Below are 26,205 nucleotides of genomic sequence, written 5' to 3'. Positions count from 1 at the left end.
CTGTAGCATTCTTCATTATTACTAAAGTTTCTCAAGGGCCAGTAGAGGCAAAGACAAAACCTCTAAACCACCTGGGGGACATACTCTTCCCAGGAGAAAACTTAGTCTTCACTGTGTGTGTGTTCTGATTCAAAATATGTAAACTCCTCCACTTGGAAGAAGTAAAGAAGACTTTGTTAACATGGCCCTGTGTCGGTGCTTTGGGTTAGGAGTGAGTGCGTGCATGCTTTCTTTACCCTTGCTTGGTTGGCACAAGTAGAACACCAGTCAGGGCTCTCAGGAAAGTCAGAGCTTAGCACGGAGCCTGTAACCGTCCGGCTTGGAGGGTTTTCAGCCTCTTTAAGTAGAATAGTTCAGGATTTGCTTCCTAAAGGATTCACAAAAAGGAGCCTGTACAAAATATACATACAGTTCTTTATTAAACAACTGTAAACACTTCACTGTAAAAATCCATAAAACTTTATAAACAAACATTTTGTAAATAGAATCTATGCTACAGTAAAAGAACACAATTATTTACATGCAATACTGACAAATTTGGCACTTACTGAAAAGAAATGTACAAAACACTTCGCTTAAAAAGAAATTTAAAATTATAAAACTCAGAGCATTACTATCATGCACTTTGCAAATACCTCACAAGCACTTATGGCACAGCTAGTGGAGAGCGCCAGGCTCCCTGGTGATTCACCTTCACGTGACTTTTAATGTGCTTCCGTACGTTTGCTGTAAAACCACCTGAACATTGTCGAGAATGAAGTCAAACGCCATATTCCAAACCGACTCCACTGATTGCTGCATCAGCCTGCAAGCGAGGAGAGGGGGTTAGCATGTAGTAAGGAAAGCTGAAGGGTCTGAACATCTTCAGTACACACACTCAGAAAGGCACTTTTATGGTTTGACTTTGAGAGGAGGAACAGTCTTGTTTTGATCCCTTTTGACTCCCCAGTCGATATTAGCTGGTATTCACAATGAAGGCCGTCGCTCTGGCATAGGTAACTGAGGAGCACAGGTAACCTAAGTGACGCGCAGAACGCCCCCAGCCACCCTCCCCTGCCCCACAAGCTGTGCTGACAGACACGCTTTTCCCTTTTGGTAAAAGGCACTGAATAGTTTACCTTTTCATGTATTTTATAACGAGGTCCAGTTTTTCCAAATCCTTCTCCTCTATTAGATCAGTGCAATATTTTACAACTTGCAGAATGTCTTCCTCCATCGGATCTAGAGTGGGAAGAGCGCGTGTGAGGGCCAGCTCATCCTTCTGAAGGGGGAAGGCTGCGCTCTGTGGGGACACCTCACCCCGGGGGGCTGTAGTGAGCGAGGCTGCAGAGCCAAGCCCACAGTGCAGGGGCTGCTTTCTCAGACCTCGGAAACAGGCTCCTCCCTCTAGCTGAGTTCATGCTCTACACCCAGGCTGTCGCGTCTCAGCACCGACACCAGCGCCCCCGACCTGAGATGGTGGTGATCCACTCTCTGAGCAGGGTCTTCACGTCACTGAACTCCACGGCTCCAGCCAGGTTGGGCGCCGGGGGCCTGACACTTGTGGACATGTCAGGCTGCAACCCACAAAGGCCAGCAACACCTGAAGTGGAAGCAGAGAGTTCTCCCTGTTAAGGAAACAAATGATGACAAGTGCTGGATTTACAGAACATCCGGTACAGGAGGATCTGATGAAGGAAGGGGTCAAAGTTTAAAAAGTGTAGAAGAGTTACCAGAGGTTTCTCTGACGTGGGACCTTCGTGTTTTAGAAACCCATCAATGAGCTTCTGGGGGCTTGTGCAGGCCCCTGGCAGGGTCTTTGCCGGGCTGTTCACCAGTGTGGTTTTCAGAGGGCTCTGACTCTTTCTTTGGGGGCTGAGGGGACTTTTTTTCTTGTTTCGTTTCTTGTCTTTCACCGCTGCTGGTTTTAGCTGCAGTAACGGGTTCTTTGGCACTAGAGGAAGATGGACGTAAGATCCTCAACGTACACGCCGAGGGGGTGAGGGGGGAGAGTGCACAGGCCCCCTTTTCTGCCGTGTGCACCCCTGCACGCGGGCACGTGCCCAGCCTGAGGGCGGCCGCTGGCCCCACAGCTCCTAGGGTTTGCTCAGCCTCACGGCCTCTGCATGTCTATCTGGGGGGCTCACAGGGGTCAATGGAAACTTCCAGCAGGGGAACCACTTGCGACAGTTCAGCAGCACTGTTGCCCTGTTGTCATTTTAACAGCTGCTGCTTCCTTTTTTAAGCTTTTTTTTATTTTAAAAAAATTTTTTAAGCTTCTTGTTAAAATGCCTTCTGACCAGAGACATGAATGTCTTTTGTTATCGAAACAGAACGTTACTGGCCAGAGGTATTTCAGTGTTCACTTATATAACAAATCACTTATTGCAAAAATCCCTGGGTCAGTGATGTGTTAAATGTGGTGTTTGTGATGCATGTTGAGAAAACTTTCAGACTCTGTGCTTTGAAACTACATCCTTTGAAGGAGCAGGCTCAAAGGACAGCAGACTTGACAGATAATCAGATCTCTGGGTGGCGTCCTGTTCAGATGTAAGGAGTTCAGGCACGGATCCGCCTGGGACTCGGACAGCCTCCCCCTGCCACGAGCTAGTCTGTCTGAGGTGACAGGCACTAACAGGACTGAGCGCTTGACCCGGGCCGTCACACACGACAACCACCCAACCACACGCTCCTCACAGCTCCGCTGCTGGTCCCTGAGGCCCGCACAGCTTACCGGGGGCGCCGGCCGGCTGCTGGGGAGGGCTGTGTTCTCCCTGACGCTGTCTCTGATCGTAGGCTGCTCTCAGCTCCTTCTGAAGCTCCACAGGGAGAGCCGCAAACACCTCTGGGTCCACCTGGTGGACAGGAGCAAGTTCCACGTCAAGCCTGGGCTGGCTCTATATACAGGCAGCTGGCTGATGTCTTTCACAGAGGTTTCAGATCATACTTTTCTGATCTGTATGAATTCTTAATAGATCCTCAGTATCAAAGCTCATTAAATTCTCACAAGGTTTTAGGCTGAGAATAAGGAATACAACTTTGAATATGAATCGATGAACAAAAACCACCAGGGCAAGAAGCACTAGTGGAAAATGGGGAGCAAAATGCAAGAAAACAGGTGTGTGTGTGTAATTCGCCCGAAACCTCAAACTCTTGTCCTGGTGCTGAGGGGGGCCCAGGGAACAGCAGACTATTCTTTCTTTGGGGAGAGCTGCAGGCACCCCCACACCACAGCCTCCCTCTTGGCCCTGGTGTCCTGACTGCTCTGCCAGCTTCTGTCCCGCAGGTGATGTGGAGACAGGCCACCCTCCTCCCACGAGGGCTGAGGTCAGCTTTGGGAGGGGCGGAGGAGAAGAGAAATGCTGGGAGCTGGGCGGCCGAGAATACTTACCTGGGAAAACGCCGGAAGAGCTATTAAATTAATGCCCGTGTCGCTGGTAGGGTCCTGAGGTGCCGGTATTTGTAGCAGCACAGTCCCCACGGGTTGGGGCAGGATCCCTGCGCTGCAGCCGTTGACAGGCTCTCTCCTCCGGTCGCCCGGTGGCTCCGCCTGCTGCACAGCACATGCCTGCTCCACCTGCTCCCGTAGGTCGGGCGGGAGAGCCTCCAGGACGGAGCGATCGAGCTGCGAGGACAGACAGATGTTTGGAGACCACATGTCTCCACCAGACACTGGGGGCAACAAAGCGAGCTAAAGGGGCCCGGCTAGCAAGGCCACCCCCAGACAGATCAGCTTCTGGAATGGCTGGGGTTTTGCCCACTGACGCCTGGCTGGTCCGATGTGGACTCGAGATGACCAGTGCAGGCCGCTGGCTGGTTCCCAGGGCCAGCTCTGCCCACCTCCTCACTGGACCTCCTGCTCAGGGGCAGTCCTAGACCTTGTCCTGGAAGCAGCCAGAGCCCAAGGCACATACCCATTTCTGGGATGGGTCCAGAGTCAGAGGTTTACTTTTCAGACAGGGGACTGCCTGCCTCAGATCTATTTGTCTGAGAGCAGCAATCCCGAAAAAAGGGATTCTAGAAGCTTCACTCCAGCCTACACACCAGAACCCCCTGCCCACCGTGACATCAGGAACATGACTGCAGACACTGGGCAGGCCAGGCTGCCTTGCTGGGAGCCACCCCTCGGGGAACTCACCAGAAACCCGTGCCCTCCTCTGGCCCAGTCACACCCACCCCTTTCCCTTGCCTTACAGCCCCCACTGCTCAGGGGCACAGAGAAAGTGGATTTTCCCAACAGAGCTTCCAAACAGCAAACACACCAATAGCATACCATGCTTACAGCCCACATCAGCTAAGTGAATAGCTCGTGTTAGGAAAATCATTCATCCTACAGAGTGAGCTGCTTGCCAAGGCTGCAAGAAAAACCTCTGATGTAAGGGCTCTGGAGCAAAGCTGTGCTGTTGACCAGGTAAGTCACCACAACTACATCTGGTGGCTGCTGATGGCGACAGTTCAGGAACTGGCTTTCATCCATGCTGCACGACCTGCAAGAGCGGCAGGCCTCCATGGAAGCACTCTGGCCTCTCGGTCGCCTCTCACCAGAGTGAACACCTGGATCCTCCCTGACAGGTAGCCCTTTTTCCCGTTCTTGGCTGTTACTGGTGAAGAAAAATCGCATTCTTGCTGTAGCGCTACTTTCGGGCTGACCGCATGCCTACAACCGTCAACACACACCTGGGAAGGTGATGGGACCTCTATGCTCAGGTTGAGTCTTGGCTTTAAGCTGACAGGAGAATGCAGCCCGTTCCACTTGCTGGCACACTCGGCTTTGCTGGTAGTGACAGGCGCGACACCCGGCGTCAGGTGTGGAGACAGAGAGGGCACAGTGCCAGATCGAGGGGCAGGTGGCATTTCCAGATCCACCGCAGCCAGAAATACTGGAAATAGAGGAGATGTCATAAATAGTTCCTTCATGCAAAGAAGGCCTCGTTACTCATTCAGTGTAACTCAGAACGCCAGGCTGCTGCGAGCGTCCGGCAGAGCCCTCCCGACCACGGAGCCTGGAACTGGAGCCCACGGCAGCACTGACCTCCTGCGGGCTCCTCTTCCGGGGGCTGCCTCGCCCTCTGGGCCTGCAGGAGTTCCAGGACAGACGGGGCCCCGCCCGCACCGTGGCTGGGCTGGGCTGCTGGGCGGCTGAGGCACGCAGGCGGGTTTGGATTCGCTGGAACCAACTGATTCACATGAATCCCAACCTGCAACCAGAGTGAAACAGGTTTCTAGGAAGAAAGGTTCAGTGGAAAATATTCAAACAGCCTTTTATATCATTTATTCCAAAACTACTTCTGCAGTAGCTGGTCAGCAGTTAATTTACCTCAACCTTCAGTATCTAATTCTACCCAATTTCTTCAAAATCAGAAACTCCAGAAAAGTAGAATACTGTGCCCACTGACATTCTCATCAGTTAAGCTTTTATTTATTTTTGGCTGCAGCTTGTGGGATCTTAGCTTCCCAACCAAGGACCGAACCCCAGCCCACAGCAGTGAAAGTGCTGAGTCCTCCCAACTGGACTATCAGGAAACATCAATTAAGTTTTAAGACTTCAGCAAAATGTAACTAGGGGCAGCCTACTTGCAGCCCTACCTCATCGCTAGTTCGGGGGTGGGGTGGGGAGTGGGTGTGCTGCAGGGAGGCACAGGGAAGCGGGCCCACCCCGGGGAGCACTCTGGATCACTCCAGTGCTCAGGTGCGTGTGTGTGTCGGGGAGAGTCTTCACCACTACGGACACTTCAATCCTTCCACAAAACCCACACCGTGCCACTACCTACCCTTTACTCATACATGTGTGCACATACAACCTACAAAGGTTAATCTTTAAGAAAATTGAGAGTTTTACATCTAGATGCCCTCTCACCATCTGTTCCAAAGGTATCTTGACGTGCCTGGGGTAAAGTCTCCCTGCTAGGTCATGAGACCTCAGAGCAAATTTCTGACAGAAAAAGGACCTCAGAGGTCAGAACATTTGCAGCCTCACAGTCCCCCCGGCCCTGCCCATTGCGGGGACCAGAGCAGGGATCCCTGACTGTTTAACAGAAAAATGCTTTAAAAATTCAAGACCATGAGTGGGTGAAACCCTGCACCGCACCATGAGCGCCCTCAGATGAACCCAAAGTGTCACAGTTCAGGGTTTTCCCTACTCACCCCTCGCATGTCAGCTATCCTGAGCTCCATCGCATGGAACATGTTCAGGGTTTTCCCTACTCACCCCTCGCATGTCAGCTATGCTGAGCTTCATCGCGTGAAACATGTTCAGCGTGGCCGTGCCAATGAGTTTCGCACTGTCTGTTGCCTGGTCAAGAGTCACAGTCCTGCAAGTGATAGAATCAACTTTTTTGAAGAACAAAAGCTACATTCCATATGTATTCCCTAGACCGTAAGCGGCACGGAACTGCTTATCAGGATTAAAGTTGGAAAGAGAGTTACCAAAAGCTTTAAGTAAGTGGGATCCTTAGGAAGGAGGGCCTTCCTCCAGTGCAGCTACTAATGTGAAGTCCACTACGTGGGCAACAAGGCAGAAAAGAAAATCAAGACCACTGGGACTTTCAGAGACCTGGCCAGCTAAAGAGACGCTGAAAAATGTCTCAGAAAATGTATTTTAATGTATATTTAATATCAGCATCTTGTGCTGCTTCTCAACCATGAGTGTAAGCACAATGACGTAGACTGCAACAGAGCTTTTAGGTTGCAAGACAATCTATGCTGAGTTACAGTTCCTGCTCGCAAGAGAAGGATGACTCCTGGATTCTCCTGACACTGTTTTCAACACGTGAACACACCCAACCTAACTGTCCTTTCCTCCCAGAGGGTCTTTTAAGTGGACACAGAATGTGTGGACAGCAAGAGTGGTGGCACCCTGTTTGAAACCCAGACTAGATTACACAGGTCTTACATCTGAAGACTCCTCAAGGAGGACCAGAGAATGTGCCAGCACTGATGGCGGTGGTTTAGTTGCTAAGTCGTGTGACTCTTGCAACCCCACAGCCCGCCAGGCTCCTCTGCCATGGGATTCTCCAGGCAAGAATACTGGGATGGGTTACCATTTCCTTCTCCCGAGGATCTTCCCAACACAGGGACTGAACTGAGGTCTCCTGAATTGCAGGCAGATTCTTTACCAACTGAGCTTTAGGTGCCCCAAACTACATTTACTCTTTTTTCCATACCATGAATACATCATGTTCTTATTTTGGAAAAGTCCCTATTTCTTTAAGGAAGCCCATTTGCAAAAAATTTCCACTGATAACCTAATGGTTATCTTACGTGTGTTTCACACAGATCAACAGAGAATAACTTAAAAGCAAGATTTGTAGTGGACCGTGGTGGTTTAAACATGTTTATTTTCTTTCCAAAACAACACTAAAAAGGACTTGAAACTTTCCGAATGGTATAAACTCTTGAATACTGAAAGCAAATCAGTAAATGGTAAGTTAGCAAATGCCTGTTAAATGTGTAAAGCAAGGCACCAACTCTGAGATAAGCCAGTTTACAGTACAGAACCTCTGAAGGGCTCAGTGGTTAGAGGTGTCGGGTATGTGTGTGGGGGGTGCCTCCTTCCCTGACAGCTTCCCAGAGACGGGGATGGTGACACAGAAGCTACAGACTAGGGGGCAGAGCAAGGAGGAGCAAGGCCCCTCTGCAGCACAGGACACCCTCCGCCCCCAGACCCCTCCTGAGTACCCAAAACACCAGCTGCATGGCCCATCTTCTCGCCCACCCAGGGCTGCACATCTCATAGGAAGGATGGCAGATACTGCCCCACCTGGTGAGTGACCAAAGACCACAGCCCCCCATCGGCTCCCCCTGGCCTGCATGTCCTACTAAGAGTCTGGAGGCGCCCACGTTTCAGCAGTTCACGTACAGTCAAAGCTATCAGGTAAATGCTTGAAGAAAATCTCACGACAGCAACCGAAACTGGAATAAAAGCAGCTTAGAGCCCCAGACTGACACTGGGACTATGAAACCTTCAGGAAGCAAGAGAGAAACTCTCTCTGTGAAGAGACACTATAAATACTTAAGGGCCAAAGAGTAAATTTAGAAACTCAAAGTGCTAGTAGAAATGAACAATTTAGTTAAAAGAGATGAAAAACTTACAAAAATTCACTGACAAAATACCCAGCACAAAGACAAATTAAGACCGCTCCAGAACACTTGTGATACAGAGCTGATTTCCTCTGAAGAGGCGATCAGAACAACAGGAACCCTGAGAAGATGATGGCAACGAAGCCTTTCTTTATTTGAGGAAGGACAATTGCTAAGTTACGTTTATACTTTAGGTCAGCAAACCGGTGAGTATGAGCAGAGATGGGTTTACACCCGTGAATTCTTGCTCAAGCTCTGAGCAGATCAGGGACCCAGGGAAACAGATCCACACAGAAAAAGGCCATCTCACAACTCCCACTTTTCAGCAACTCTTAAAACGAACTCCGACTGAAGCAGCAGGCTGGGTGGGCCCGAGAGACAGGGCTCTAAGAAAAGATGTCAAAACCAGTTAACGGACCTGCAGACGCGCTGAAACACAGTCACACTGGAAGGGAGTTTGGGGGAAAACTGAGTGGTAAATTCACAAAACAGCAAAACCACACAATCAAAAGGCAAGGAAAGGTTAGCCTAGTGAACAGCATGGGGTATGCAGATACACGCACGTCCTAACGGGCACACTGGATGGATCGAACCAAAACCCACCAACTCTACTGGGGCAAACGGAACACGTGGACGAACAGCAACAGAGCAAGGTGGTAAGCCAGCTGCTACTGCAGACTGCTGACATTCTGGAAAACGATGGGAAACCACGGAAGAACAACGGTGCTCGGAACCAGGGAGAGGGGAGGGGCAAGGGGCTAGAAGCTGTTATTTGACCTTTTCAATTAATCACTTTAAAAAATACATATACAATTCAAAATAAAAACATATACAAAGGAACCCCAAGAAGGAAAACTTCGTTTTCCAAAAGGAAAACTGTTATGAGAAAAACTTCCCTAAGTGGAAATGAAGCCACAGATATCAATCTCCACGCGGCTCTCTGACTTACAAAACTTGTCATTACAATCGCAGTCTCCTAACGCGTCTGTGAGTCACGTGACTGCAAGGGGGCCTGAAGTCACAAAGTGACCACACGCTGAGTTTACGCAGGCACACCGGACTCCCAACTACAGCGCTTCTGGGAGCTTGCACCCTGTCGCCTCTTTCAGATGGCCTCTATCTTACACAGCCTTTCACATGAACCTCATTCTTAGTCACCACTAATCACGGAAGAACAGGCCACAGGCCGGATGCGGGCCACAGGGAGTAGTTTACCAGCCCCTAAGTTACAGGAAATACAGGATCAGTGTTATAATATTTCAGAAGCTCTTACCCAAAGCTTCCCTTAGGCAGTTATAATACCCCCAAAATGTTAGGCTGAATTGTAATGGCTTACAATTGATCAGCATCTTATATTTATAAAATAACACTACTTTCAGTTTAAAAAGTGTAATTATCATGCATTATCCTGTCTTACACAAAGGTAAGGGCCAAGTGAAGCCCCTGGCCTACGTGTCCTACTAAGAGTCCAGAGGCGCCCACGTGTCAGCAGTTCACGTACACACAGTCAACAGCTACCAGGTAAATGCTCGAAGAAACGCATGTCTTACCCAAAGGTAAAGGGCATGGCGAAACGAGCACTTTACTGCCAGCGATGCAGGCAGCTTTTGAGCTGTCCTGTGTTCACTAAAGCAGTCTTGTCAGAGATAAACACCTGGAAACCCATGGAGGCAACGGTTTGGGCTCTGAGAGCCACTCCACAACAGCTGGGGGCAGGGGGGCGGCGGCGGCGCAGGGCCCAGCAGCGACTGTGGGGCTCGGGGTGAGGGCTTCAGGACACTGTTCTCTGCCTACATGTGTACGTTTTTCAAAATAGAACTTTTTAAGTTAAACAGGACAAAAATGAACAAATACCAGTAACAGCAAGCAGGTAAGTGCATACAAAAACGCTGAATATTATTGTTGAATTGGGGGGAGACAGAGTATAGCTAAAAATCTCAATTTTTAATGTTGTGCTGGTGACTAGATTTTTTGGAATATCTGGATTTTTCAAAAAGGCTTAAATGAAGGCAGATTTTCTTACTGAGATTAGACAGACTCAGCTCCTAGGTACTGCTGAATGCACCAAAACAGAGCTCTAAGAAACTGTAAGGCATTTAAAACTGAGTAGACGGCAAGAAGAAACTGCTACACCGTATTTTAATTTACCTGTCAGCCAACCGAAGCTTCACAATACAGCGTCCTGCATAGTACAAATGGCACACAGAACTAGGTATTTTCATATTGGCCTTACATATGAGGCCAGATCTTATATCAGTCTTACGTTAGTGGCCCTCACATTAAAAAAAAATAGGGTTTTAAAGTGCTTTCTACCAATTTCCAGAGATTACCATAATTAATCTTTTCACAAGAAGGAAATCACACCTCCCTAAATGAAGTCAAGTCCTCGCTGCAATCATTTTCTGAGTGACTGCACTGATGCTCCCCCACGGGACCTTCCCACCAAGCCCACAAGCACCTCCTTCCTGTCCCTGCACTGCAGGCACGGCCTGCAGACCCCAAGGACAGGACAGCCTGCCCCATCAGGACACGCCGACAGGCTGGGGCGACCTGGCTCAGCAGGGCCGCTCCACAGCTGGGGGCCGGGGCCTGGCTCTGCACGGCACCCAGGAGCGTCAGTGTCTGCAGCTCTTTGGGCACACTTTTCCTTGTTTTTTTCCCATTTTCCATTCATTACAATTACCTGTAATGAAATATCAATATCTAATGTCCTTTTTATTAATAAGCTTACCTGGTGGTGATATCACAGATGCCATGGCCTCCATATTTGGCCGTTTCTACAGGGGCCCCCGGCTTCCGCACCATGACTTTGAGAGTCAGGCGTTTACCCTTCATGCCCACAGCTTCAAGGCGCCGCTGAATTTCTTCTGAAAGATTCAGAAGAAAAGCTTCTGCTTCTTTTGGCTACAGAAAGACAAACAAAAAATCCCATGTTATTTTCCTTTGCGCCTAACGGAGCTTCTCAAGTATAGTAACTTCCGATATTTAACATGTGATGATTCACTGCACTGTCTGCTCTGTTTAAGAACATACATTCTGCCAGCTCTGGGACAGCAAGGGTTTTAAGGCTTCACTTCAAGTGTCAACAGTCTGTGGTCCAGCTGGGGAGACAGGACTATGTGCAAACGTAAGAAACACAGAAGCTAAAACCTGTGAGGAGATCAGTACCTGGGAAAACCTTATTCCATAGTTGATCTCAGCTGAAACAGACTTTCTTTCCTTCTCAGTGCGAACCGGTCTGTCGTCCAAGCCTCGGCAGAACCTGTAAAGCATCTGGCCGGTCTTGGGGCCAAATTCCTTCTGGAGTTTCGCCATGGTCAGGTACTGCAGGTCTCCGCACGTCCTGATCCCCAGAGACATCAGCTTGGACTCCATTGAACGCCCAACTCCTAGGAAAGGGACAGGTCCTTAATTCCGCACATAGACTGTTAAAAGCAACGCAGTGACGCGAAGTAACCGCTCATGCACAGACAGCTAGTTTAAGAAATCTCCCTTAAAGTTCTCAAGTGACATCACTGAAGCATCTCATACATTTAGAATTGTTTTAGTGCAAATCATACTAGGAAAGCTATTTCCAGACACTGCTTCTCAATTTGGACTCCACCTACAGGTGAGCCAGAACTTCTCAAATGGGTATTAGTCAGTTAGTTTTCCAAAAAATGTGATTTTTATTTATTACTGAGTAATAAAGTTTCTATCTTAGTCACAAAATCAACTACGTTACACACTGGCTTAGGCCGGTCTACAGCATGACTACATTCTAGGAGGCCCAGGAATGTGAGGGACTCTACCATGATTTCGGCGATGACCACACTTCTCAGTGGCTTCAGCCACGTCTTCTTTGAATGGGAACTAGAACCAGAAGTCATGACAGGCGCATGCCCACATGCTCTCATACCCAACAAGGTGGCACAAGTGATGTGGGATGATGCTTCCTGAGCCAAGTGGCAGTGAGCGGAGGACAGGCAGAAGTCTTCTACAAATGAGGCCTATCTCCCTAGAAAGGCAGTGAGTTCCTGCAGCCAGGCCGGCACCCAGCAGTCCCCTCGTCACCGTCTGCAAGGTGGGGCCTCATCCGAAGGGTGCTGAACTCTTACGGACATGGTCTCCACATGACGAGATCAGTGAGTCCCTCAGCGAGGCAGACTGAGGCTCTGGTCTCCTGCAGGGCCCGGCCCACCCTCCACTACTTCTGGCTCCAGCTCGCTGAGTGGCCTCGTGGGACAAGCAGTCCGTCCAGGTTCTGCCAGGGGAACCTTACAGCCGTTATGCGGACACATGGTGAGGAGGGAGGTGGACAACCGTATAAAAGGCATACAGCCACGGAAGGGGGAGGGGGGACACGTTTAACTCAAGAAAACCTGCCCCTGATGGAAGCCAGATGAGAGGCGCTAAGGGCGCTGCATCGCGTCTGTGCCACCTTAAAGTGCAAGTCAGAAGAGAGGCCAAGCGCGAACGGCAGGGGCTCAGTCACCACGAGAGGAGGGACACCGCGCACAGAAAAACGAGGGTTTACGTGAGACCCAGCTGAGTATCAGGGGAGGCTGCCGTCCCCTTCTCCAGGAGATCTTCCCGACCCAGGGATGGAACCCTCGTCTCCTGCACTCAGGAGGGCTCCTCACTGATGAGTCACCGGGGAGCGCTAAAGAGAGACCGGCCGGGCAGCAGCAGACGGCGCCCACGCGCGTGCTGAGGCGCTCCCGTCGTGCCGCCCTCAGCTCCTCTGTCCATGGGACTCTCCAGGCAAGGACACTGGAGCTGCCAGGCCCTCCTCCAGGGGATCTTCCCCACCCAGGGATCGAACCTGTGTCTCTTATGTCTCCTGCATCGGCAGGCGGGTTCTTTACCACTAGTGCCACCTGGGAAATTACTACTGTTTAACAAGATAAACGGCTGCTTCCTTGTAAGAATTCTCAGGAACTTTTACTGCCTAGTCCCCTGTACATATGTGAAACCCGTTTCCAAAGGAACAGCTCGTATTTTAGATGAGTTACCAGCTCAGGGCAGGGATAACAACTGAAAATCTGACATTTTACATACTAACAAGTTCTAAAACCGGTCCAATAATAAATTTAAGAACTTAAAGTCAGTAGTGTTATATGTAAAAATCTCATGGACAATTCTGGGTGGCCACAGCTGGCTACAAGCTGGTTCTGAAGGAGAGAGGAGCAGTGTGAGAAGGTGGTTTGCGGGAGAAAGTCCATCCTGGCTGCCCCGCTTCCCCCACATCTGAGCTGCCTCAGGAAATTCAAAGCTGTGCCGAAGGACTCAGCAGGACACATAACCACACACTTGCCCTTCAAAACATCAAGTCCTGAAGCAGACGAAGGTGAAAGGTAAACTCTCTATTTCTGTGTTTAAAAAAAACCCAAACCCAACAAATAAACCTTACAAAAATGATGCAGTCTGAAGATGGTGCTATGGATGGAAGTGCATCCAGAATCTCAAGATTCCTGTGCTGAAATCCTAATTCCCAGCACCTCAGAACACAACTAAGTGGAGAAAGGTCCTTCAGAAAGGTAACTACAGTAACAGCCCGTCATACACGGGCCCTACTCCAGCAACCCTGGTATGCCTATAAGAAGAGATCAGGACCCAGATGCACAAAGAGAGAACACCACGTTGAGAAGACAGCCACCTACAGGCCCACAGGAGAGACCTCAGAAGAAATCCGACCTGCTGACAATTCAGTTGTGAACTTCTAGTCTCCAAGAGGGAGGAGGCGATGGCGCCCCACTCCAGTACTCTTGCCTGGAAAATCCCATGGATGGAGGAGCCTGGTGGGCTGTAGTCCATGGGGTCGCTAAGAATCGGACACGACTGAGCGACTTCACTTTCACTTTTCACTTTCATGCACTGGAGAAGGAAATGGCAACCCGCTCCAGTGTTCTCGCCTGGAGAATACCAGGGACGGGGGAGCTTGGTGGGCTGCCGTCTATGGGGTCACACAGAGTGGGACACGACTAAAGCGACTTAGCAGCAGCAGCAGTCTCCAAGATCTTGAGGGAATAAATATCTGTTGTTTAAGTCATGCAATCTGCGGTATTTTCTTATGGCTGTTTTAGCAAACTAATAGACATAACCAGTATCATGATCTTGAACTCAGATTTCTCATGCACTTTAAATATACTGGTTCCTTCTTATACAAAACTGCAATAAGATGTGTTACAAAACTGCTGCTCTGCGCTGTCTAATCAGGTAGTTGGCTAGTATGATTTTTGTAACGTTACTCTTCAAATTTAACCTCAAACTGACTGACAAAACGTTGTATTTCACGTTTCTGATACTAACACAGTCAGTCACTCAGTCGTGTCCAACTCTTTGTGACCCCATGGACTGCAGCACGCCAGGCCTCCCTGCCCACCACCAACTCTTGGAGCTTACTCAAACTCATGTCCATCGAGTCAGTAATGCCATCCAGCCATCTCATCCTCTATCATCCTCTTCTCTTCCCACTTTCAATCTTTCCCAGCATCAGGTTCTTTTCTAGTGAGTCAGTTCTTCCCTTCAGGTGGCCAAAGTATTAGAGTTTCAGCTTCAGCATCAGTCCTTCCAGTGAATATTCAGGACTGATTTCCTTTAGGATAGACCGGTTAGATCTCCTTGCAGTCCAAGGGACTCTCAAGAGTTTTCTCCAACAATTCTTTGGCACTCCGCTTTCTTTATAATGCAACTCTCACATCCATACATGACCACTGGAAAAACCATAGCCTTGACTACATGGACCGTTTAGGCAACGTAACGTCTATGTTTTTTAATACGCTGTCTAGGTTGATCATGGCTTTTCTTCCATGGAGCGACTGTTTTTTAATTTCATGGCTGCAGTCACCACCTGCAGTGATTCTGGAGTCCAAAAACACAAGGTCTCTCACTGTTTCCCTATTTATTTGCCATGAAGAGATTGGACTGGATGCCATGATATTAGTTTTCTGAATGTTGAGTTTTAAGCCAACTTTTTCACTCTCCTCTTTCACTTTCATCAAGAGGCTCTTTACTTCTTCACTTTCTGCCGTAAGGGTGGTGTCATCTGCATATCTGAGGTGATTGATATTTCTCCCAGCAATCCTGACTCCAGCCTGTGCTTCATTTAGCCTGGCGTTTCTCATGATGGACTCTGCATATAAGTTAAATAAGCAGAGTGACAATATGCAGCCTTGACGTACTCCTTTTCCGATTTGGAACCAGTCTGTTGTTCCATGTCCAGTTCTAACTGTTGCTTCTTGACCTGCATATAGGTTTCTCAAGAGGCAGGTCAGGTGGTCTGGTATTCCCATCTCTTGAAAAATTTTCCATAGTTATGATCCACACAGTCAAAGGCTTTGGCATAGTCAATAAAGCAGAAGTAAACTTTGCTCTCTTGCTTTCTCAATGATCCAGCAGATGTTGGCAATTTGATCTCTGGTTCCTCTGCCTTTTCTAAAACCAGCTTGAACATTTGGAAGCTCGCAGTTCACGAACTATTGAAGCCTGGCTTGGAGAATTTTGAGCATTACTTTACTAGCGGGCGAGAGGAGTGCAACTGTGCGGTAGTTTGAGCATTCCCTGACAATGTCTTTCCTTGGGATTGGAATAAAAACTGACCTTTTCCAGTCCTGTGGCCATTGCTGAGTTTTCCATATTTGCTGGCATGTTGAGTGCAGCACTTTCACAGCATCTTTCAGGATCTGAGTAGCTCCACTGGAATGCCATCCCCTCCACCAGCTCTGTTCGCAGTCATGCTTCCTAAGGCCACTTGGCTCCGCATTCCAGGATGTCTGGCTCCAGGTGAGTGATCACACCATCGTGATTATCTGGGTCGTGAAGATCTTTTTTGTATAGTTCTTGTGTGTATTCTTGCCACCTCTTCTTAGTATCTTCTGCTTCTGTTAGGTCCATACCATTTCTGTCCTTTATTGAGCCCATCTTTGCATGAAATGTTCCCTGGGTATCACTACTTTTCTTGACGAGATCTCTAGTCTTTCCCATTCTGTTCTTTTCCTCTATTTCTTTGCATTGATCACTGAGGAAGGCTTTCTTATCTCTCCTTGCTATTCTTTGGAACTCTGCATTCAGATGGCTATATCTTCCCTTTTTTCCTTCGCCTTTCATGTCACTTCTTTTCTCAGCTATTTGTAAGGCCTCCGCAGACAGCCATTTTGTCCTTGTGCATTTCTTTCTCTTGGGGATGGTCTTGATCCCTGCCTCCTGTACAATGTCACGAACCTCTGTCCATAGTTCTTCAGGCACTCTGTCTATCAGATCTAATCCCTTGAATCTAATGTCACTTCCACTGTATAATCGTAAGAGATCTATCTGATGTAGGTCATACCTGAATGGTCTAGTGGTTTTCCCTACTTTCTTCAATTTAAGTCTGAATTTGGCAATAAGGAGTTCATGATCTGAGCCACAGTCAGCTCCTAGTCTTTTTTTTTTGCTGACTGTATAGAGCTTCTCCACCTTTGGCTGCAAATAATATAATCAATCTGATTTCGGTGTTGACCATCTGGTGATGTCCACGTGTAGAGCCTTCTCTTGTGCTGTTGGAAGAGGGTGTTTGCTATGACCATTGCATTCTCTATTTGACCAAACTCTATTTGCCTTTTCCCTGCTTTGTTTTATACTCCAAGGCCAAATTTGCCTGTTACTCCAGGTATTTCTTGACTTCTTACTTTTGCATTCCAGTTCCCTATAATGAAAAGGACGTCTTTTTGGGGTGTTAGTTCTATAAAGTCTGGTAGGTCTTCATAGAACTATTCAGCTTCAGCTTCTTCAGCGTTACTGGTTGGGACACAGACTTGGATTACTGTGTTACTGAATGGTTTGCCTTAGAAATGAACAGAGATCATTCTGTCGTTTTTGAGACTGCATCCAACTACTGCATTTCGGACTCTTCTGTTGACTATGATGGCTACTCCATTTCCTCTAAGGGATTCTTACCCATAGTAGTAGATATAATGGTCATCTGAGTTAAATTCACCCATTCCAGTCCATTTTAGTTCGCTGATTCCTAAATGTTGATGTTCACTCTTGTCATCTCCTGTCTGACCACTTCCAATTGCCTTGATTCATGGACCTGACATTCCAGGTTCCTCTGCAATATCGCTCTTTACAGCATTGGACCTTGCTTCTATCACCAGTCACATTCACAACTGGGTATTGTTTTTGCTTTGGCTCCATCCCTTCATTCTTTCTGGAGTTATTTCTCCACTGATCTCCAGTAGCATACTGGGCACCTACCAACCTGGGGAGTTCCTCTTTCAGTGTCCTATCTTTTTGCATTTTGACCTGTTTATGGGGTTCTCAGCCATGAAATTAAAAGACGCTTACTCCTTGGAAGAAAAGTTATGACCAACCTAGACCGCATATTCAAAAGCAGAGACATTACTTTGCCAACAAAGGTCTGTCTAGTCAAGGTTATGGTTTTTCCAGTGGTCATGTATGGATGTGAGAGTTGGACTGTGAAGAAAGCTGAGTGCCGAAGATTTGATGCTTTTGAACTGTGGTGTTGGAGAAGACTCTTGAGAGTCCCTTGGACTGCAAGGAGATCCAACCAGTCCATTCTAAAGGAGATGAGCCCTGGGTATTCTTTGGAAGGAATGATGCTAAAGCTGAAACTCCAGTACTTTGGCCACCTCATGCAAAGGGTTGACTCACTGGAAAAGACTCTGATGCTGGGAGGGATTGGGGGCAGGAGGAGAAGGGGACGACAGAGGATGAGATGGCTGGATGGCATCACTGACTCGATGGACGTGAGTCTGAGTGAACTCCGGGAGTTGGTGATGGACAGGGAGGCCTGGTGTGCTGCGATTCATGGGGTCGCAAAGAGTTGGACACGACTGAGCAACTGAACTGAACTGATGGGGTTCTCAAGGCAAGAATACTGAAATCATTTGCCATTCCCTTCTCCAGTGGACCATGTTTCGTCAGACCTCTCCACCACGACCCGTCCGTCTTGGGTGGCCCTACAAGGCATGGCTTATAGTTTCATTAAGCACATTCTTAGATTTATTTACTAGGGAGTCAAGTAGCTTTAGAACTAACCCATCATAAAATGGTATTTGGGTCCTGTAATAACTTTGGCCTATAACAGATACTTCTTAGGCTTAAGAACACGGATTCAAAAATACCACTGAATCTACTTTTTGATAAACAAACTTTCACTAAAAATATACTGTCTTGAATGTTCCCACCACAAATACACAGGAGTTTTGTGAAGCTAACACAAGCTGTTTTACTAAAACTGGATGGATTGCCTGAAATGGTATCATGGATTACTATAAGCTTCAGAGAAATTTCTTTTTAAAATTTATTTTTTAATTGAAGGATAATTGCTTTACAGAAAGAACTTTCTTAGAAAGAGGCATCACCAAGAAAGCATGTCTAAATATTTAATAAAAGTGAAGTGAATTCCCTAGACACAAAATTTACACCTGTTCAAGGGCCTCAAAGGGCAATGATTTTCCCATTATAGTTGGTTACATTTGATGATTTTTCCATAGAGAAAGAGCTCTACATGCTCGGTTAGCTAGCCACAAAAGAGTAAAATAACTAGCCGTGCTGCCTAGTAGGGGAGAAAGGTACGCCCTTCTAGACATTTTCCTCCTGCCTGAGTTAACGGAACATAATACTTCATTTTAGGTTTTCTTCTTCCTGATATGGTTCAAATATTTTCTTCTTTTTTTTTTTTTTTTAAAATTTTAAAATCTTTAATTCTTACATGCGTTCCCAAACATATTTTCTTCTTTTAAAACTACTTGCTTACTAGACTCAGAAACATATCGCTAGCTTGGCAGGACAATTTTGTAAACAAGGGAATCAACTGTCAAAACTATCTTGGGCCTATATGTACACTAACTATTTCAGTTATGATTTATTTAAAGGATCAAAAGTCAGTTTCATCATGTTCTTTTAAATTTGACTTCTTAGAATTCCTTGACCTTGGTACTTTAGAAATACTTACATACTTCAAGTAAAACACGTGAGCAGAAAAACTAAAATATTATATTAAGGTTCTGATAAATCAATTGAAGGGATATTTACTGTGATGTTGTAAATTTTGTTTACCATGGCACGCAATAAAGATTAAAAAAAATTAAATTATATTTTGGAAAAGAGAGATACATTATACATCTATACAAAGCACCACTGAATATTTACAACAAATAAAAGGTAAAAAAAAGCTCTGTATTACCTGGTAGGTTAGTGACTAGCTGGCCTCTGATGAAATCGTCTACCTCTTCTGGTTTTAAGTGGTACTGGCCATCCGGCTTTGCTTTTCTAGTTGCCATTCTAGCCAGCAGAATATTAGAACCTATAAAAAAATTTTTTTTAAAAAAGAAAAGAAGTCATTTAAGAAATAGTCACAATTATTTTCAAAATTTCCTAACAAAGACATCTACTGATCAGTTATCTATCAAACTTCTAAAAAAGAATGAAAATAATCTGCAACTGTGGTAACTGGGTTGCTAAGTCATGTCTGACTCTTTTGCAACCCTATGGACTGCAGCCCTCCAGGCTCCTCTATGCATAGGATTTTCCAGGCAAGAATAGTGGAGTGGGTTGCCATTTCCTTCTCCAGGAGTTATCTTCCCAACCCAGGAATCAAACCCACATCTCCTCTACATGTCTCCTGCATTCCAGGTGGGTACTGTAGCACTGATCCGTCAGGGAAACTCAAATATTGAAAATATGCATTTGTCTGTGCCCAGGTCTTAGATGCAGCATGAGGGATCTTTAGTTGTAGCACACGGGATAGTTTCCTGACCAGGGTCAGACCCCGGCCTCCTGCTTTGGGAGCACAGGGTCTTGGCCACTAGACCACCAGGAAGTGGTCATTTTAAGCATAATACAAAACTGGCAGAATTCTGTGAAGTATTACAGATTATAACCACCATGTTCCCTGGACAGAGGCTTCCTTCTGTTCCCAAACATGGACATTTCAGCATCTCCCACTCAGGTAAAGGAGCAGGGAAAACAATCCTAATCAAAGACTAGAGGTTTACAGGCAGACAATCATCAGCAATCAGCGCATTTTACCGAACAGTCTCTGTGTTTCCGGCCACACCGTGCAGCTTGCAGGATCTTAGTTCCCCAACCAGGGAGTGAACCGGGCCCATGGCAGTGAACGTTCAGAGTCCCAACCACTGGACCGCCAGGGAACTCCCTCAATTTACCAACCAGCGGATCCACACCAGGGAGAAAAAAGGCCAAAGAAATGCCACTGGACTGGGGGGAGCCCCCAAAACCAGATGTCTCACTATATGGTCAGAATACGGGCACAGAACTGCAGGTATGAGTGTCTTAGAAAAGAAGGCAGACAGACAGGGGGTCCAAGGTGTGTTAGTGGACACAGACATTAACGCAGGGCAGAGAAGGCTACCGGGGCCAGAGAAGGCGGCAGACGGCTGAGAAACATCTCAGTGGGGGTCAGATGAACTTCTATGTAAATAACAAAATCTCTACAAACTACAGAAGACTTCTATAAAGGACATATTTTAGTTTTATGGGAAACTTATTTAAAAACAATGTGTCTTCCTAGGGTTAATGTAAAAATATTCATGAAGAGAAAAAGTACTGCAAAGTCACACCAAAATGATAAAAGTGGTGACCTGTGAAGAAAAAGAGGGCTGAGAAGTAGAAACATCATCTGGGACTTTTGTCTTAATTATGTGCTTGAACTTAAAAGAACATATTCATATCATCCCACTTGTAAATTTAAAATAAATACAATTAAAAACGAAGAATTAACCCTGTGCCTGAGAGCTGACTCCAGGAGGCAAGTCCTATCTGCAGGCCACACTCAGGAGCCCCAGGGCAGGCCTGCTGGAAAGCGGAGGGATGCTGTTAACCTGCTTTGCATTGGGCGGGCCAAAAAGTCTCTTCAGGGTTTCCTGTTACATCTTATGGAAAAACCCAAACAAACTTTCTGGCCAACCCAGTATTTTCTGGGGCTCATGATGTTCTGACTTCTTAAAAGCCCCGCCTGATGGGGAGCACCTACCCTCCCAGGGCTGGTTCACTCCTGAAGATGGCAAGCCGCTTCCGGTTCCTGGGAGCCCGCCTCACACACCCCGCCAGAAGCGCAACCTCCTAACCACACTCACACAGCACAGCAGAGGCTCCAGCCGAGGAGCCCGTTCCTTCCCACTTCCGCCTCCAGATCTAGACCTGGTGCTCTCTCAGGTCGCCCTGCGAGGGCCACACAAGCAATCAAGGTCGTCAGTCAGCAGGGGCACCGAGTGTGCTCAGAGAGGAGGAGGCAGGCAGGGAAGCCGAGGGCGATGTGGGGGACTCCGGAGCACAGCGCGCGAGAGCACAGATGACAGAGGGGCACGTGTCAACACTGGTGACTTCTGCAGAGGCAGGAAGACGGGGCTGGCTGAGGGGCCCAGGGAGCTTCAGAGAGTAATCGAGTTCCTACAAGACTCGGCAACACGGAACTCCAAACCCAGCCCCGCTGCACGGCTTTAAACACAGCCTCTGTTCACCTGAGAAAAATAACAGTGTTGACAAATACTGAATTCAATTCTCCCCATTTTTGAGGGAAAAGAAATATTCCAACTTGCGTTGGACTGTAACTCTAAAGATGTTATCAGCACTTCCAACAGTTTGACCTCAGGCTTCGCAAGTGAGCCACACTAAGTACCGTCTCAGAAGTGGAGGCCTAAACATGAAAGTGATGAAAACACCACCTTAAAACTACTCCTAAAGTTAACTGGGGTTCAGCGCTCCGAGAGCGAGGCTCCGACTACACTGAGCAGAACGAGAGTCACCGGCTACTCACCGATCCCCACAGAGGCAGCACATTTAGTCTGGTCCTTAATTTCCATGCGGACAGCGTTCGCAAACTCGTCAGGCGTGAGTCTGGTCTCAGCGAGGATCTCGGTGATGTCTACCAGGGCTTCATCACAGCTGACGGCTTCGATGTTGTGTGTGTAGCTGCCAACACAGAGCAGAGGCGCCGAGGCGCAGCCATGCTTAACACATGCCCGGCCACACAGGCTTCCCACGGCCGCCTTCTCCAGCATTCCCTTATGAGACTTAAGATGCTGACAGTGTTAGCATTTTAACTGAACTGGCTCAAGTCACTTAACCTCTAACTGCAAAGCTCATCAGTATTTTTTTCCGTATTAACTACCAAAACTACAACAGAAATGATCATTTCAATTTCTCTACACTGAGAACACCTCCATGAACCTTTGAATATCTGAAAAGTATTGAGTCAATCAGAACTGTCACAACATTTAATTTTAAACATATTCGAACATGTTTTACCAGAAACCCTGAGGAAGAGAAAAACCACACAAATCAAGCCGCTGATTGTCTCCTGGACACAAATGCCCAGGATAGAGCAGGACATGATGGCCAGCCAGCCACGTGCCCGTCTAGAAGGACACCAGTGGCAGTCTCTCCAGATGGAAACCCTGCAGGCTGTGGTTTCGGCTGTTGCTGTTTTCGGTCAGGACCCACCTACAGACAGCACTGTTTCGGTTCACCAGAGGAAAGGAAGAGGGAGAGAAAAGTTGTTGTGTGGCCCTGATGTTCATTAAATACGTGGACCACAGGCCAGCAGAGACCTCAGGACGAGCAACAGATCTTTAATAATCCACCTGGTGAAGTACCAGGGGGCCAGCCCTCACCTCTCACCACAACTCACTGCAGGTTGTGAATCAGACTAATTGCTATCAACAATCACTTAAGAGAGGAGTGGTCTGCCTCGGATTAATTCCAGGGAGCAAACTGTCAGAGCAGACGGTGTCCTGATATGAAAGCTGCCCTGAGGCGGGATGTCCAAAGGTGGCAGAACAACAGGGACTCTCTGGCTCAAAGAACAGCCACAAGGCCACTGAAAATGTCTCCACCTACCCAAACTACATGACAGTGTCTGCGAAGTCCCCGCCCTGCGGTTCAGGCTGCGGGCCAGTCCGGCTCCGTAACCACAGGCGGCAGCACCAGCTCAGACCTGCCTCCAGCCCTCGCGGGCCGCTGCGCCCAACCACAGCCCTGGGGGGACCCAACAAGTGCAGGCTCCACCTGCTCACAGGGCGGCCCCGTCTTTGGGGTCTTAGGACAGCTGTGTGAGAACTGGCTTCCCCCAGCCCTAAGTCCACACGCCGACAGCAGAGAGCTTCCCTGGCCCTCTGAGGTCCGTGCTCCGTTAAAGGCAGCCCCCCAAAGGCGGGGCCCGGATCTGACTCCTCTCCTGCAGGAGGGGCGGCATCGAGTCGTTGGCACGTGGCAGATGCTCCGTATCAGGAGGGGAAGCAGTGACGAGAGAGGCGAGCATCTCCCTCAGAACAGCAACACAGCCGAAGGGCTGACCGGCGTCCACCCACACCTCGCCCATGGCTGTGCCCGCTGCCCTCGGCAGAGCTCAGCAGCTGGGACAGTGACCTTAGGTGGCCTTTTAGAAAGAAAATATGCTACCTTTAGAGCATACAGGGCTTGCCATATACTTATTTAAAAGTTTGAGTTCTGAATTAACATTAAATATATGTATACTGTAAATATTCAAAAAACAAAATCTCTTTTTCTCAAGCCATCTAATCACCTATCTTGAGACTATGGCCGACCCTTGAACAACAGCGGTATGAACCTTGAGGGATGGCTCATACATGGATTTATCTCAGTAGTGAATACGAACAGTGCTACGGAGAAGCCGTGGGTATGGACAGCTGGCTGTGGGCTACACACGATTCTGCACCTTGTGGAGGACAGCACCCCACTGCCACCAAGTCGTTCGAGGGCCAGCTGTATCACTAAACATTTTTATAAAAGCTAACATTTGGCATGCCTAATGATTTCAGAGGACAAAGGGTTCGAAAGAGTCTCTACTTGTGAACCTATAGTTCTAATTTTCAACAAAACTATAACTCACATTTAATAAAAGAGAATAGCCAGGTTAAAAACGTCCATCTTTCATCTGTCTGGCTCCATGAAGGGAAAACTGGAACCACTGAGCCAGAATCACGTGGACAGAAGATCGGACCCCTAGCAGCACCATCAAGCAGCTCAGGCCCAGCCACACAGAAGTGTCCCGCGGCCTGAGTCTCGCCCCGGAAGTGCTTCCGCAAGGAGGGGGCCGGATGCTAGGGGGCGGAGGAGTGGGCTTCCAACAGGCCTGAGGCAGCTGGTCCCTCCTCAGTATTAGGCATGAGCAGTCAAGGGACGGGAGAGTGAGCATGGGGCACATACCTGGCCAGCGTCTCGTACATCGTCCGTGCAACCTCCTTATACGCGTGGAAGTCGTAAGGGACCGCCTGGAGACTGGGACAGAGCTGTTTGGCTTGCCCGAAAAACATTCCATTCCTAATGCCAACTTGTCTAGAAAGAGAACAGAATACAGAGGAGGTTAGACCTGGAATGTTTAAAAGCCAAACCAACGATCAAATATTGCTATCTCCCCAAGCCATCGACACATGAGTTTCATTTAACTCCCCGCTCAGGAGAGGTAAAAACCAGGCAGTGAGAAAGCTTACAGGTTTGTTTCCCCACAAAGGAGAATCCCACAACTGTCAGATAAGTGTAAGCGACACAGCAGACATGCCCAAACGCGTTATTCAAAGACATCTCCTGGGCCTTGTACCTCTAACCCCCCTGCAGACGCCAGAGCATCCCCTGCCAGCAACGTCACAACCAACACAGAGCAGGACCGTGCTACGGAGGCCTGCTGCCCCAGAAGAGGGCCTGGCTCAGCCACAGTTCATCCCCCAAAGACAGAGAGCCACACAGAACAGTGAGTGCTGCGCGACAGACAGACAGGATGCACCCGTCCTGTCACCACCCGGCGCCCATGCCCGCCTCCAAGCGCCTGCGTGGGCGCCACGTGGCTGAGATGCCAGCGGCGGGGCCACGGCGGGACGTCACTCTGGAAGGAGCCAGAGGTCCGCAACTCTGAGGGGCCTGTCTGAAAACAGCGCATCTCAAATCTACGTGTCTCTGTGCCCCATATCGCCTGTGATATTCAGGGCATTCAGCACAAAACTGTAATTATGGGATCACAGACGATGAGTAAAACTCCATGTCACTACTCTGCAATGAATCAAGAAAAAAGTCCTACAGTAAAAACACAAGCAGGCAACAATTAGCAGTGTTTCCCGAGGTTACATGCTTCCAGATAAATGCACCACGTGGTTACTTCACGTTTCCACTCAGTAAGCACGCACTCACTCAGTACTCAGTACAGAGGTGTCCCTATTTTTAAGAAACATGGTCTTCAATATGCAGAGGCCTGCAGCTCCCTGACCATCCCAGACCACCAGTGAGCACCAAGGAGGAAAAGAATCCTCCACGCTACTGAGATAAAATGGTACATTTTTAAAATGTATATAAAACAGTAATGGATGATCAGACTGCAAAGCCCAGAGTAGATGAGAAACATCTAATAGGAGGGGAAAACAACAGGAAAGGAAGAGGTGACTAACAAATCCCAGTAAAGACAACAATGCTCTCACTCATTTAACAAAAATCAATGTCTCAGGCGCCATGTGACACACGGGCAGAAGACAGGGAACAAAGCAGACCCCGCGGCGTCCACCAGGATGACCCGCACAGGCGGGGGGACATGCTCCAGCCCATGGGCCTCGCTGTGAGGCAGGGGAGTGCCTGCATCACAGTTTACAAGGCCACACAGAAGTACACAAATGGTTTAAAACATGACATGCAGGTTCAACATGTAAAAGCTAAACTTACCAATTAAAGGAATGTGTTACATAATTCCTGTAAGTACTATATTCTTATATTTATTGTACTTTCATTTTCAAATTTTTGACCTTCACAAAAAATTTCACAGGCATATTACTTAGAAAAATATAATACATCAACTTAACATACTCAGGTGTACCAACATCCCGGACAGAAATGCTTGGGGATCACTAGACACTGTAAGGAAGTTATGACCAAGAAAGGAAAACCCTAAGAGGCCTCCCACAACTAAGAGAAGTGAAACACTCCTAGTCGGTGTTTGGGAAAGGAGGCTTGTTTCACATAAAACAAATGAGCAGGACTTCCCTGACGGTCCAGTGGTTTGGATTCAGCGCTCTCACTGCCAAGGGCCTGGGTTCAACCCCTGGTTGGGGAACTCAGACCCCACAAGCCACGCAGCGTGGTCAGAGATGATGATGGACAGGTGAAGACAGTCACAAACAGCCTGCAGTGGCTTCACTACGA

General features: G+C 48.0%; 1 protein-coding gene across 7 annotated transcripts in view; it reads right to left on the bottom strand.

Moving 5' to 3' along the window:
• Positions 1–395: 395 nt before the first annotated feature.
• The window catches only part of REV1 (REV1 DNA directed polymerase), a 79,694-nt gene continuing 53,884 nt past the window's right edge, over positions 396–26,205 (bottom strand). For 5 of the 7 annotated variants that reach the window (XM_027963078.3, XM_004006135.6, XM_042246420.2 and 2 more), the window contains 14 exons: positions 24,232–24,360; positions 21,821–21,975; positions 19,229–19,348; positions 11,227–11,447; positions 10,790–10,962; positions 6,188–6,290; positions 5,012–5,177; positions 4,657–4,859; positions 3,371–3,604; positions 2,714–2,834; positions 1,713–1,933; positions 1,451–1,607; positions 1,119–1,221; positions 396–805 (listed from right to left, as the gene is read on the bottom strand). In XM_027963078.3, the coding sequence (XP_027818879.2) occupies positions 694–805; positions 1,119–1,221; positions 1,451–1,607; positions 1,713–1,933; positions 2,714–2,834; positions 3,371–3,604; positions 4,657–4,859; positions 5,012–5,177; positions 6,188–6,290; positions 10,790–10,962; positions 11,227–11,447; positions 19,229–19,348; positions 21,821–21,975; positions 24,232–24,360 (2,218 nt within the window). In that variant the 3' untranslated portion in view covers positions 396–693. Of the gene's footprint in view, positions 806–1,118; positions 1,222–1,450; positions 1,608–1,712; positions 1,934–2,713; positions 2,835–3,370; positions 3,605–4,656; positions 4,860–5,011; positions 5,178–6,187; positions 6,291–10,789; positions 10,963–11,226; positions 11,448–19,228; positions 19,349–21,820; positions 21,976–24,231; positions 24,361–26,205 lie in introns of those variants that run through there. The other 2 variants (XM_012173782.5, XM_042246421.2) reach the window with 2 other exon arrangements.

Source organism: Ovis aries, chromosome 3 (assembly GCF_016772045.2).
Source record: "Ovis aries strain OAR_USU_Benz2616 breed Rambouillet chromosome 3, ARS-UI_Ramb_v3.0, whole genome shotgun sequence".
In the NCBI taxonomy this organism is placed as follows: Eukaryota; Metazoa; Chordata; class Mammalia; order Artiodactyla; family Bovidae; genus Ovis; species Ovis aries.
The sequence above is the reverse complement of the archived record's forward strand: the minus strand, read 5'-3'. Positions and strand labels throughout refer to the sequence as shown.